General features: G+C 33.6%; 1 protein-coding gene across 1 annotated transcript; it reads left to right on the top strand.

Moving 5' to 3' along the window:
• Positions 1–7,283: 7,283 nt before the first annotated feature.
• On the top strand, positions 7,284–15,476 carry LOC133194026 (uncharacterized). The gene is made up of 7 exons (XM_061329947.1): positions 7,284–7,594; positions 9,284–9,489; positions 10,795–11,573; positions 11,879–12,484; positions 14,684–14,928; positions 15,037–15,150; positions 15,325–15,476. The coding sequence occupies exons 1-7, from the start codon at positions 7,326–7,328 to the stop codon at positions 15,461–15,463; spliced, it is 2,358 nt and encodes a 785-aa protein (XP_061185931.1). The 5' UTR covers positions 7,284–7,325; the 3' UTR covers positions 15,464–15,476.

The following is a 15,476-nucleotide window of genomic DNA, read 5'->3' on the forward strand; positions in this document are numbered from 1 at the left end:
TTATTTGGAAGAAACTGGTGACAAGTCTTTCCCTGATCACTTCGGTTGATTCAGCTTTGACGAAGTTAGCAACCTTGTTGATTTATATAAATCAGTGGAGAATATTTTTCTTAAAAACTCCCCTTTCATGACATATTTGTGATCTAATCCGTACCATCAATTCGGAAAATTTACTTAAAAAACATATTTGAAAAAAAAGTCGAAAATGCCTGGGGTCTTTATTGGGGTAGGGGGTCTTTTCTTCAAGCTCCGGTGTTCCTAACCATGCATTTTGTATTCCTTCAAAATATGCTGGAATAGAAAAGATTTTTAAGAAAATGTGCTATTCCTCATTATGACTATTTTGGCTACGTCCTACACGCTGTACGTTTGCTCTCTGGCTATATGAAATACACAGTCTTAGGGCTAATGCTCTTTCCTACCATGCATTCAGTTTTCCTTCAAAATTTAAGTTAAAGCGATTGGGTAGAGAAGAAGATTTTTGAAATGTGGCTTATTTTAATCAGTGATTACGAAAATCAATTATTTTTATGTTCATCTTATCCCTAAAATGCTTCATATTAATTTGAATACAATTGTAGTAGAAGAAGAAATTTTAAACAGACAAACGCATGGCGACGAACGAAGAACGGCTGCAATAGATTATCTGTCAATGAGTGACTCAGGGGACCTAGTAAAAACTAGTACTTGTTTAGAAATGATGATACGAACATAGCGCATTAATTGGTATACGGAACAACTAAAATCTGAAAAGTTATAAATTCAAAATTTGGGTCGAATTCTTAAATGTCAAGATATAGTTTTGTGAATTAAAGTATCCTAGATACAATTTAAAAAAAAAAAAATCAAAAAAGGAGTTTATTTTAAATGAGGAGACGCATTTGATCAGCATATATTTTTTTTTCCTTTCTTGAATTTATTTCGGAATTCTAAATTTCTTAGAATTTCGATTTCAATGATTAATTTGAAAAAAAAATTTACTGAATACCCGTCTTTGTACAAACTATTTACATAGCTTGTGTACTTGAACATATGATATACGCTGTTGTTAATGCGCGGGAATTCCCCCTGTAATCTACAACACAACTTCCTGGTTCAATTGGACTGCGATATCGTCTGCTAGTTAGAAAACATGGAGGTTACATGTAGGTGACAGAAGGAATGGATTGACGTATTTAAACGAGGTGAGTTTATGCATCAGTGTACATTCAAATTTCAATGATACATGTACCTGGTTGCATGCAATGATTGAAGTTGCAAATTAGAAATTCTCTTCTCTCTCTCTCTCTCTCTCTCTCTCTCTCTCTCTCTCTCTCTCTGAGAAATATAATTCAAAGATATAAACATTGCAAACGTAATTTCTTTTTCACATTTCTTTTGTTGTCCCCATTCTACAATATGCATCTTAATTCTTAAAAATGTAGGAAATATTAAAAATATTATCTTTTTAGCTGTTTTAATGTGGACTTTTAATTTATTGGAAAATCTATGACCAAAAAAGCTGGTACCTGTTGGGACGTTTTAAATATACCGTGCCATATTAACCTGAATACCGTGTTCGTCAAATAAGATAATACGAAGTTTTGAAAGTATTTTCTTTAACCTTGCACAGAAAATGATAAAGGTTCTATTTGGAATCAAGTCAGTAGGTCCCCTGTCCGAAAATAGGAATAACCTACTCAATAATTCTTTTCATGCATATCTGGGTAAATTTGGATTTCTCAGAATTGAGTTTTAGATATTTCATTCAATATCTATAACTGCATTTAAACTAGCTACCGTATTCTTTATTGTTAAAATCGCGTTTTTTAAACGGTTGCTTCTATATGCAAACATAAACTACATGTACCTTTGAGTAGCATGTCCCCCCAATCATTCTTGTCCGCCTAAAAATTATACGACTGTGTGTAAATTTTCATTTATGTCCGCCTAAAAGTTAATTAAACGATTGTATGTAAATTTACTTGCAGACAGTCAAAATGTATAGTTTTTTTCACGTTTTATAAGATCCGAAAATTGGCACATCCAAAATAAATAAATAAATAAATAAAATGAATGAATAAATAAATAAATAAAATAAGATAATGACTTGTAAATCTCCCTACATGCTCATATACACAATCATAATAATCTACTTCTTTAAGGAAAGAGAAGGTATGGACTGCTTATGCAAGAACTTTAACAAAGCTGTATTACCTAAAATTGATCGATATGATTACAATTCTTTGTATTTTTTTATTGCTGGAAAATAAATTATATCTTGTTAAGGGGACGAAGTGAGTCTTGTTCGAAGTTCAGGAGTAGGTTTGTTACGTTAATTACAAGCAGGGTCCCTTATCATATATAAGTATAATAATTTGTGCAACATTCATTCCTTTGTAAGTATCTTATCTGGGTCAAGCGGACATTTAAAGTCTTTCTAGTTGATATAACCTGCTATGTTTATTTAGATACCCTGGGAACTTCTTGGAAGTGAGGCATTGAAAATTTAAGTTTCGGATAAAAACTTCCTGGTAACAAAGACTAAGGAAAACAAAATTCAGTATTTTTTTTTTTATTTGAGTATAAACTTCTGGTAGGTTGAAAAGGATCGAAAACAAAACTAAAAATATGCAATTAAAATGCATTAGGAATTCCAAAATTAGTTGTGCAGATTGCGGAAATCTTTGTAAGAAAGCCGATCGAAAATAGAAAATTAACCCTGATTGTTCCTGAACATTAGGCTGTAAATATATTTATCAATATATTTATCGATTAGTTGTATTAAGCGTTCAGTTGTGCGAATGATGACTTATAATTGAGCTACCCGAAAGTTTGCATGATGAAAAATTTCACTTAGTATTTTTCCTTCTTTCTCATCTGCTTATTAAGCAAGTTACAAATTGATACAGGATGTGTATAATTTTACAGTTGTAGACTTTGTACAAATAAGGATCTCTGCGTTAATGAAAAGGAAAATTCAATAAGAATTATTTTTACAACACATGTAACAAGAAAAAAAAAGTTTCAACCAATAATGCAGGTACAGTAATTGTTTAATCATTATATCCTCCTTTCAGAAAGTTCCAAATAATTAGAATAAGATATAGGAACTTCAGCTTTCAAAAAACAGGTCCTTTTTATGATAAATACTTGTAACAATTGCTTTAAGAGATCCCCCTCCCCCTTTTCTGTCTCAAAAAAGAATATTGATCCACTTTTCATAAATCCTTTTCGTTTTTTAAAAATAAAATAATTTTCCCTCATTCTTCGTATTCATTAGAGATTTAGAATTTAGTATCAGAATTTTCAATATTTTACAATTTGGGAAATGAAATAGAAGAATAATCAGGGAGTTTATATTTATTACATTTTTTAGTTGTTTCTGGTAATTTCTGTTGAGGTTCTGCTTAAACTTTTTTTTAACTGTAAAAATAAAAAAAAAAATCACAAATTATTGCAAGTCATTGTATTGATCATTTTAAATTGCAATACTGAATGGGGAAAATGTCTCATTCATCGTGTGCTGTATTATGTAATTCTCACAATGCTTCGATATGCAGTCGCAATGATCTCATTATTGTTGAATAAGCATAAGTTTTGCAGATAAGCAAAATATACTAGATATAAAACACAAAGTATCGCATGTACACACGTGTTCAAAATTGGTTTAATTCATGAATGCTTATATTTTGTTTACAAAAAATCCCGTTGTTGACCTGTTGTACCGCTTTAGTGAATTCATATGAACTGACAGGGTGGTATCAAAAGCAGGAAGTCAAAAGTTTCATGTCTTAATACGTTATCTTAAAGCACACGTCCTTGTGAATGACTAGTTTTAAGGATGTCGTTTATGAAGAGGTATTGATAAAAAAAAAGTTTTGACTCATTTTTTTTTCTTATTGACGTCTCACCATGGAGCATGTGTTCTTCATCTTGGCTTCGGTAAGATTTAAATTAAATTATTGAGTCAAAAATTGGAATTTTTTTAAAAAAATATAAAATTTGAAAAAATATTGGTAATTCTTTATTGGTAAGAATTTGTTGCACTATACACTTTGTTGTTAACAATTAATTTTACTGTCCCCCACTTTCGCGAAAGCGAGGGGACATTAAATCTAATTCATATGTCAGTCTGTCCGTTTGTCAGTCAGAAAATCTTTAACCTAGGTCATAACGTTTGAATGAGAAAAGACAGGGCTTTCAAATTTCACATGTACATGTACATTACCTGTGACAAGACCTTTCCAATATTGTAACTTTTGACCCCGTCACATTGACTTTGAATTTTGAGCTAATTTTCAAAAACTGTAACATTATTTTAACCTTGGTCATAACTTTGGAAGGAGAAGAAATAGGGTTTTCATATTTCACATGTATATTACCTTTGACAAGACATTTTCGTGCATGCTATGACTTATGACCCTATGACCTTGAAGTACATGTATGACCTAATTTTCAAAAATTTTAACATTGGTGATAACTTTTGAATGAAAGTAGACAGAGAGTTCATATTTGATAAGTTCATTACCTGTGACAAGATTTTTCCGAATGTGCTATGATATTTGAGCCAGTGTTGCTGATAACTTTTGAAAGAGAGAAGAAACGGCATTCATGAGTTATATTTGTATTACCTGTGACAAGACCTATCGAAATATACCATCATTCTTAACCCCATGACCTTTACATTGAAATTTTACCTAACTTAAAAAAAAACTTCAACATTGCTAGTAACTTATCAATGAAGGAAGAAAGGGTATTTATATTTGACTTGTGCATTACCTGTTTCAAGACCTTTCTGAACGTACTCTGGTTTATGACATCGTGACCTTGAAGTTTGAACTACATGTACAGTCTTTTTAATTTTTTTTACATTGCTGATAATTTTTGAATGAGGGAAGATAAGGCTTTCATATTTTACATGTATTTGTTACCTATGACAACACCATTATCATTTTTGATTCATGACTTTGACCTAGGAGATTGACCTACTTATCAAAAAATTTAACTTTGGCCATAACTTTTGCCGCAGAAGAGACTAGGCATGCATTACTCATGACCTTTAAGATTGTATTATGATATTTGACCCAATAGCAGTGACGTTTGATGCAGTTTTGAGAAGCTTTAATCTTTGCCATAACTTTTATTAATTTAATAATTTATATCTTTTTTGTATGATTGACAGACAAGACAGGTCACACAACCAAGACAATTACAATATGTTATGAATAATTGCTTCCCAACCACTAGGAGCCGAAAGCGGGGAACCATAATTCTTTGAATTTCTTAGTATTTGCTTGTTCTTCCCTATATTTGTAGCAATTTGAATTGCACAATACAAAACGATTTATCTATAAAACCTGTTAAAGGATGAGTCACCTAATAGTTCTTTAAAAAAAAAAATCAAAAAACTTTGAAGTTATGACTTTTTAATTTTTGTCACATTCCTTTCAATAAATACCTTAAATTGGCACATGTATAATAATTTAAGAAATTTCTTTGCAAAGCATAATGTCGCATATTAATTTTCTTATTGGAAACTGAAAAATGCTTTTATATACATGTAATGAATTTTACTTCAGATATAAAGATTATTAACGACTTTTAACTACTAGTAAGCAGTTCCGATTTAAAAGTAGAAATGTTTATTTATCGGGTCTTTGCGTGCGGACGTGGTGCATAGTGAAAAATTTGATCCCCATTTGTGGAGGAGGCGTGGGTGCTTTTCTCGGCTTCATACGGCTTTTGTTACTTTGCAGACACAAATACAAAGTCACATCAGGAAAAAATCTCGGAAAAAAAAAATCAATTCCATTTCATCGTTTTCGTTACTTTCATACTATATTCATTCATGTTAACTTTATAAATAGAGAGTGATGAATGCATTTGAAGTATCTGATTTCAATTGGCCTCTAATCAACGGTCTCCCTCTAGACCTTGTTTCCTGTTAGAATAATAGCGTTCATTTGTTCACAGTGCGGCCAATGGTGGAACACTTCCCTTATTAAAATTTATTCCGTAAAATCAGGACTTCCGGCCTATGCAATGCAATTAAAAAATCCATGTAGCATTAAGGCTCCCATATATGCATATATATATATATATATATATATATATATATATATATATATATATATATATATATATATATATATATAAGCACATGATTTTTTTCATAATTCTCATTAGTTTTTTAATGGACTGTTGCTGAGATTTAACCAAAAGATTAATAGTGGTATTTATCAATTTTTAGCTATTGATTAAATTAGTTAAAATCTAAACATTAAATTTCATTGAAAATAATTTATTTGAAGGTACATGTAGTTGTTGTAGTAGTAGCTAGTTGAAATAGTAGTTACATGTAACGTGTTGTTTGAGAAGTAGACAATTTTCTTTTCTTTTTTTTTTTTTTTTTTTTTTTTTTTTTTTTTTTTTTTTGAATTTTAGAATTAATTATTTTCCTTTATAAAGGGTTACTTATTTACGACTTTACTTAACAACATAGTGAACATTAAAGACCCAATAAATAGGGTAGACAAAACATAATTGTCTTACATCGAATTTTAATAACCTATTTAAATTATTTTGTTTTTGGTTGCTTCATTTTTGTCGACTAACGTTGAATATATTTTCAAGATCTAGATAGATGAAGTCTATACACTGTATGTGTGTACTGGGACTGGAGTTGGTTCTGCTTCTCCCAGTAATAAAAAAATCAAATGTTCACATTTTTAGATGGCACCGATTCTTGAAGCGGAACGATTTATCTAATGCCCAATAAATGTATTTCAGGCAATGAATCAGAATTGTGTAGTTTGATCTAACTAGCGCATACTGTGTAACTATAGAAGGGCGTGGACATAAAAATAACATTAATGTTGTTAATAAAAAGAAAGCTTACGTTTAAAAGTGACACATGATAGTTTCCTTTCATATTGATAATTTCTTTTTATAATTTATGCAAGTATTCTGAAATATATCACTCCACAGTATATTTTGTGAAATATAAAGCGATGCATTCTCACTGTATTTTTAAATGTTTACACATATTTATCGTGAAAATAGATCTTGGGTTGTATAAGCTTTCCGTTCAACATATGAAAAAAAAAAACTGTTCTTATTTTATCGTTCTGCTCATGATCAGCTAACCGCGATATTTTTTTGTTGTACCATACTAATTGTAAAATCCTGAAGATTTTTTAGACATAGGAAAAACAAATACATTAAAAAGAAAATTTGGATTTCTCATATAATTTCCACTTTACACGTAGAAGTTTTATTTTCACATGTTTTACCTTTTCCAGATAGCAGAGAACAATGCTGTGTAGGAGGACAGAAATAAAAGAATGAGCAACCTCGATATAATAACTGCTGCCAAAAATGGAGAACTGCAGACGGTGATTAATTGCGTCAATTACGGAGTTTCCGTAGATACCAGAGATAAAGATAATGCTACGCCGTTATACTGGAGCTGCTGTCGTGGTTACACGAAGCTAAGCGCCGAGCTAATCAAACTTAAACCTGACCTCAACGCCAAGGTCACGTGGGGGTCTACTGCATTGCATGCGTCATGTGACCGCGGCCATATTGCCTGTGTGACGTTATTAATTCAGAGGTTTGTTTTAAAGTGTAAGAAAAAATTCGGTCATATCATTCTGCTATGAGATAGCTAAAATCCAACACACGTCACTTTTCATGCAAATCTTGCTTTCTAAGATGGGTTTGGGATATCTCTGCCATTTCAACAAGCAAATTTCAAATGCTTACAAGACCTTTTTAGCTCACCTGATCAAAGAGAGTCCGGCGTCCGTCTGTCGTCAGTCGGTGTTGTCTGTAACTTTTCGTATTTTCGACTTCTTCTCAAGAACCACTGAGCCAATTTCAACCAAATTTGCCACAAAGCATTCTTGGGTGAAGGGAATTTAAGTTTATTCACAGGAAGTGCGACGTCCCCCATCAAGGGCAGATAATTAAGAATTCGCGAAAATTTGCTGGCATTTTAAAAAAAATCTTCTCAAGAATCGCTGGTCAAGAAAAGGTGAAACTTATGTGAAAGCTTCATTACATACTCAAGATTCAGGTTTGGTAATATCATAACTTCCGGAGGTAGGGCGGGGCTCAAGAGTGGGTCGAAGTTTTATATAGGAGTATATACGAAATGTTTTTAAAAATCTTCTTCTCGAGAACAGCAAAGTCATGATTAGTCGTATTATAATAGAAGTGTCCTCAGGTAGTGCAGATTCAAGTTTGTTCAAATTGTGACCCCGGGGAATGGCGGGGCCAAAACATTGGGTCAAAGTTTACGTAGGAATATATAAGTCTAATAGTCAAGGGGCATTTGAGTAAAACACATTGAAGACTTCCAATAGCGGAATAGCCTGACAACCTTGGAACGGACTAGCCAAAGGGTATATAAGCCATTATTAGTCATATGTATACAGAAGCAACCTTAGGTATTGCAGAATCAAATTTGTTCAAATTATGACCCCCCCTAGGGGTTGGGGGACGCAACAGAAGGTCAAAGTTTCTCAAAAGTATATAAAGAAATCATCTTGAAAAAATCTTTTGCACTAGAACAGCAAAACCATAAACAGTCATATTATTATAGAAGCATCCTCAGGTAGTGTAGATTCAAATTTGTTCAAATATAGGGTGGGTAGGGTGGGGCAATAATGAGCGATCAGAGTATTACATAGAAGTACATAGAATTTTTTTTAATTCTTCTGTTTAAGAACAGCAAAGCCATGATTAGTAATATTGATATGAAGCATCCTGAGGTAGTGTAAATTTACGTTTGCCCTCCCCCTACTTTTCAACATTGTACTGATTTCTGCTTCCTCCTAGCAACTGTGCTCAGGTGAGCGATATGGCCCATGGACCTCTTATTCTGAGTGTTTCCAGTGCATGTACCCAAAAGGCAATGAGTGAATAAGACCATTCGATGCATTGCAACCATTGCTCACTCCAGTAAAACGGTTTACTATACCCTTAACCTTGAAGTGTTAATTTGACATATATCTTGGATAAGACTTTGTATTCTGAGAAAGTTGTGGTTCGTTTGGTCTTCACATATTGAATGTCTCATTGATTCGTTTAATTATATCAACAGAAATGAGTACGAAAGTCTACTCTTCCACATGACTAATATCACGAGTCTTTGTGAAAAATTAATTACATACTTGTCAATACTGTAAGACTCTGCGTACTCCTAAATGGAATATAAAGAAGAATTTTATTTTCGGTCCCAAAATATGAAAACGTCATACAGCGTTTTCATGATTTGTTATCATGTTTTGTTTTTCAGCGGCGCTGATCTAGACATCCAAAACAAGACAGGGAATACCGCCCTACATTTGTCAGCGTACAGGGGCAATATTGACATAGTGAAGTTATTGGTCCAAAATGGAGCTAATGTATTCCTCCGCAACGAGAAAAGAAGAAGTGCGGCAGAAGAAGCGGAAGCTGGATTCCATACACACACATCTCAGTTCCTTCAGAGAAAAATGAAAGGTTGGCTTTCAATTAAAGACATACCATTATCTTATGCAAGTTTTTACCTTTCAGACATTGTAACAGATTTATGACATATTTGATTTTTCGAATTCTGCCTCTTTAACATTTCTAATTATAAAAAATCATGATAATCACGACTGAATATTTCTCTGTTTGAAGCAAAATCGTTATTTTCAAGGGTTTAGTTTCTGTAATGTTAGCAGCAGTATTCTTATATAATTACCAGTAGAGTTAATGTACTAAAATTATAAAAAGTTGAAAATTTACTGGGTATATGTAAAAAAAAATACGTATTTCTCAAGGTATTTATATTTTGAATAATATGTTTCTTTGGGAAATGTACCTTTTACATATATCAGTAAAGAATTAGGAAGGATAAACCCAATATTGGACCCTCTATCATGATGATTCTCATTGCATAATGCAATAGGTCATAAAACAGGTGATGCTCGTTTTAGTTTAAGTGTGAATTGATAAAGAGTCGTCGAATCTCTTAGAAAATTAATAATTTTCATCAATTTTAACATACTTATTTTATTAAAAATCTGCCATTTGAAGCTAATAATCTGTCAGTTTAGATTATCAATATTTTTGAGCTGCGTTATTTTCCTGAAAATCTACGATTAACTTTGATGTGCCTTCTAATTTTTAAAGAAAATTGTGCGTTAAATTTGATGAAAAAGGCATTTAAAAAGTGGACAGCTTGAAAATTTCAACCTGGCTATGTAGTGATAGAGTTGAAATCTGATTTTGATTTTTAAATAAATGATACAGTGTATCGTCACGGTAGCTCAGTTGATAGTGCGCGTCGCTCCGTGGTCGGAAGCTCTGGTCGCGACAGACCTAAGTCGATAAAAATTAGGTAGCAACTATTCCTTCGCCAAGCGCTCGACTCTTCTAGGTGAAAGTTACGGGTCTTTCGGATGAGACCTTAATTAGAAACCGAGGCCCCTTGTCAAGGTAGGCGTTTGCACGATAAAAATCCCTCACTGCTCAATGGCCCTGAGTGTCGAATAAAGGTCTAAATTGAAGTCTTTCACCGGTAATTGGTGACGGCTCTATAAAAGTGAAAAATTCGCGAATGGGACGTAAAAGAACAATCAATCAATCAATCAATCAATTAATCAAATAACTGTTGGTCAAAGTAGGCAATATCCCTACATTTTTTAAATGTACACTATAGTTATACACTTTTTAGATATAGACTATAGTTATAACCGTTTTTTTTTTTAACCTTTTAGAACATTCTTCAATCTCAGTTGTTTTGAGTGCTGTTTTTTTTTTTTTTTTTACATTCAACAGATTACGAAAACAAATGGAGGGAAAGTGAAAGCAGAATACACAGTTGTCCAGAGATTATTAGAAGAAAAATTAACGAAACTGCGTCGGAATCTGATTCTTGCACACAGAGGAATAATAACTCACACAGGTGCTTGTCAGCCACACTTACGGAGTGTTTCACATCCGACAGTCAAAATAATTGCACCAAAACATGCTCTTGTAGAGAAAGTGAAGTTAAGGAGAAAAGTAACGTACAAGACAGTGATATTTTGAAAGGTTGTAAGGTTCCAAGCGCGGCAGACGATCGAGAATCTCTGGTAGCTTTGGTGGAAAAACTTCAACTGCAAATAGTAAAAATCAAAGAAGAAATCGTTCAGAAGGATAAAAAGATTAAGGAACTAAGTGTTTTGAATGAAGAAATGACTTCTGAGCTGGGAAAGTATAAAACCGTCTGCAAGAGACTTAACGAACAGAAGACAGCTTTGGAAGAAAAAATGAGGGCACACTCCCCGCTTAAAAACTCGGTTGATCATTTGTATGATTTCTTACAAGAGACCTCACAAGTAAACCCCTCTTGTTCATTTACGGATAATTATTTTCAAGTCTTGAAACAGAGAGTGAGACAGAAGTGGTTTGAGCCTCCATCTGAACCAGCTATAGACACGCCCCTGAAGGAGTGGTTTCCAGGGACTGATTACGTAGTCAATGGTGATCGACCAACCAAAACAGAGACTAATGGATTTGAATCCTTGACATTTCTCATTAAACATTTAAAGTCTGGAAAGTTTTGTGATCTCAAGGCATGTATAATTTTGTTAAGTTCATTTATAATAATTTTATGCCCGTGCATATCTGAGAAAAATGAATAATATTGTACGTTAAAGAATATTTCCAGTGGTTACCATGTTCTCACTAATGAATATGTCATTCATCATTTTGCTTAACAAATGAAGCCTTGAATGATTAAAGCATTTGCATATATGATATAATGCATATTGATTCTGATATTGCTGTACAAATGAATGTACATATTTGTTTTGAACTCTGTATTTTGTAGCATCAAATACCAATGTTGTTATTCCTAAGACAAAATATTCTCTTTCAGATGAAACTGCTAAGTGATGATCCTAGTGCCTCCAAATTCGGATATTACTCTCTGCAGCAAAGTGCTCTGGAAATCCAAAAACTCAATATACTTTCAAACTTAAAACATCCAAATATCCTGAAATCCTTGCACGTCTTTCGAGGAACAACGGATAGATTTCGCAAATTTTTATCAGTGCTAGTTCCACAGCCACGAGGATCGTCGAATTCCACTGAAATTCCAAGACAGGCTTTTTTCCTTGTGACGGAGCATTATTCCCATACCCTTCAGTCTTTCATAACAACACTGCGGGGAGTGACCCCGGTTCCTTTATACGGGTTAACGGATGAGTTTCTCCTATGTATAGTTTACCAGATCCTGTCTGCACTCTGTTATATGAAGCGACATGGAATAGTCCACAGAGACCTACATCCGGGAAATGTGTACATGACCGAACGTTTTTGTCCGGTGATTGGAAATTTTGATATGGCTGCGTGTGTTCTTGACAACGACAATCAGCAGGTGGTGCTTCAGGAGCAATGTCAAATTATGGCGGGAAATTCAAATGCTTGGGCACCTGAACTTTTACAGTACAATAGTAATGCACCGCAGCTGATATCAAAGAAGGTAAATTTTATAATGAAAATGAAAAACAAAGTACATGGTATTTAAATTAATTTATAGTACATGGGATGGGAAAATGTGCACGGAAAATACCAGAAATGGGATGTATTTTCACATATTTTTGTAAAGATATTTTCACTTGTAGTTATGAATACACCTGAATAAGTAAAAAACAATTTATTCGTGCATATAGAAAGAATTAGTCCGAATTAGCTTTAGCTTACCGATAAAAAATAACGGCATAATTAGAGAACTAATCTTACTATCTGATTTACGAAAGTATGGTCGCCCGCGTGGCGCAGTGGTTAGAGCGTCTGCTCTAGGGTCGCAAAGTAAGGAGTTGATCCTTACGTCGCGGGTTCGAATCCCACTGTGGGACGTGGAGACCGGTCCTTCGGATGAGACCGTATAAACCGAGGTCCCGTGTCGCAGTAGGTGTTGGCACGAAAAAGATCCCTCACTGCTCAATGGCCGTAAGTATATGACAAAATTTGCAGCTCTCCACCGGCAAGTGGTGGCGTCTCCGTATGAGTGAAAAATTCTCGAGAGGGATGTTGAAAAACATGCAAACAAACAAACGAAAGTATGTGTGCACTTTTGCTGATATCAAGTTATTTGTCTGTTTTGCTGTGTGGAAAGTTTAAACTTATGTTATAGCTCTATTTTGACCCTGCCGGTGGCATTTAGCGTCTGTTTGTCCTGTAATATGTCCAAGGAATGATGGTATTTGATTGCAAGATTTAGGGTTATTATATTCACCATATCTTTATTTCATTAATTTTTAAACTTCGGTTTTCGGGATTTGTTTCTAATAGAGACAATTGCTACGTATTGACGAAGCATAAACGTATCCTATATTATAGAAATGTATTTTAAAAAGAATACTTTGTGCTTCTATAAAGACAGTACATGCGACATACAAGAATAGATATTGTCAGATTGAGAGTGATGTGTAAGCTTTTCTGCATAATATATCATTTTGTTCTCTCAGTGGGAAGGATGTATTCAAATATTTATAAAGTTATCATAAGTTTATCTTTAAACAAAAAAATAGAAGGAAACACAAGGGGCTGCTTTTATCGTTTGAGACATATTACGTAATCGAGACAGGATTATCCTTATGTAATGCCCAAATTCTTCTTCCTTTAATACTAAAAATGTCATTGGGAAAAGTCAATGGGGAAAATGTGTGTTAATATAGAGAACGTATTTTTAGAGCGACTTCCGGGTGTCAAGATTTGCTTATTTTAGTGCAAGCCAGGTTTGTGATGTATGCATGTTCCTTTATAATACGTAGAAATTTAAAGGTTCCATAAAATTCATTTTAAAAATTAGAAGATTCCTAAATATAAATATATCAGATATATACAAAGATGGAATGATTGTACTCAACACAGATTGATGAAAAAAGTGAAGATAACGAACAGTGATCGACCCCCCCCCCCCACCCTACCCCCCCCCCACCCCCCCCCCCCCAAAAAAAAAACATCTCCTTGAATTAGGGCTTAAGAAACAGGCCTCCGGAAATTCCAGAGGTGAGATCAGGTGCCTATAGGAGGAGTAAGCATCTCCTGTCGATCGGTCATACCCGATCTATGTATTAGTCAGGTAAACGGTATATTCCGTAGTCAAAATTAGTAAAAAACAGAAGTCTAACAACAGGCATGAAATATGTCAGTCCAATGATAGGCTATACTGGCTAACAAGGTCATGATGACTTTAAATGAGGTTGGTGAAATCCCTGTAACATCAAGTTATCTATCAGTAGCCTGCCTCAGTTTAAAATCGATCGTTTTCGGAGCATGCTTTTGACTATATAGTAACGATTTTCAGAAGTATGAAACAATTTACTCTCATAGCGTAAACGAGATGTCGTTACTTTGCTTATTTCTAATCACATGGAGGTAGACAGGCCTATATACGGTGTGTAAGATGTATAATATATTATACATGTAGTTAAAGTGGCTTATTTTACATTACGCAGAGCTAGGTAGGCCTATATACGGTGTGTAAGTTGTATAATACATATATATAGTTAAGGTTTGTTTATTGTACATCACGCAGAGGTAGGTAAGAGGTAGGCCTATATATTGTATCCAAGATGTTTAACAATTAAAGTTGGTTTATTTCACTTCTTGCAGACTAAAACATATAGGTTTTGTATTTTTGTTTACTTTACAAAACTTTTTCTTTATTCTTAAGGTAACACTAATGAGTATATATGAAAAATCTGACCTCTACGCAGTCGGAAGGATGCTACACACGCTTCTTCTTCCTCTGGAAATCGACAAGAAATTCCAGCAGACAATTGAAGAGAATCCATGTTACAAGTCACAGGAGATACCGGAACTTCCGGTTTCTGTGCCACGTGGTCTGAAGATTTTATTGAAGAATCTCGTTTATAGTAATCCTTCTGAAAGACTAAGTGATCAGCAATCCAAACTCTTGTATGTTATTAAATGCGCAAAATATCCTTTTTAAAGCATATTCCTATAATGCTTCCATCGATTGTTAAATGAAAGATGTTATTCTTTTTTTTTTTTTTTCAATTGCAGCATTGGACTCCTCATATTCGCCCCAAAGACTAAGGAACTACGTAACATTGACGATATTCGGACGTATTGTCACTCATGCATGCTCAGTTTATTAGGACAAGATACAAAAATTTTGTACGTATCATAAATCTGTTTAAAACATTATATCAATGAAACATTCGATTTCATTAAAGGTAAATCATAAATACTTGTAATATGTATGGCAAAATCTTAGTTGTAAACTTTAAAAAGAATTATTTTTGAGGCAGTTTTTCGGGTGTTCTTCTAACAAAGGAATTTATTTTAAAGGAGCACACCAAACCCAACCTTTGAAGAAATCCAAAGAGTGATTTTACCGGAACTGGAAAGTGACTTTTTATCTACTGCAGGAGATCATTCATACTTTGATATGTACAAAAGAGTTTGTTCTCTAAAGTGTTTACAATAAAAATGAGATTTTA

Source organism: Saccostrea echinata, unplaced genomic scaffold (assembly GCF_033153115.1).
Source record: "Saccostrea echinata isolate AGI-Se365-2 ecotype Australia unplaced genomic scaffold, CSIRO_AGI_Sech_v1 ptg000028l, whole genome shotgun sequence".
Lineage (NCBI taxonomy): Eukaryota > Metazoa > Mollusca > Bivalvia > Ostreida > Ostreidae > Saccostrea > Saccostrea echinata.

Excerpts from the sequence above, each read along its gene's own strand:
- LOC133194026 (XM_061329947.1), top strand. The coding sequence starts at position 7,326 with ATGAGCAACCTCGATATAATAACTGCTGCCAAAAATGGAGAACTGCAG. Across the intron at positions 11,574-11,878 it reads GAAAGTTTTGTGATCTCAAG|ATGAAACTGCTAAGTGATGA; the intron begins GCATGTATAATT and ends ATTCTCTTTCAG. Across the intron at positions 15,151-15,324 it reads GGACAAGATACAAAAATTTT|GAGCACACCAAACCCAACCT; the intron begins GTACGTATCATA and ends TTTATTTTAAAG.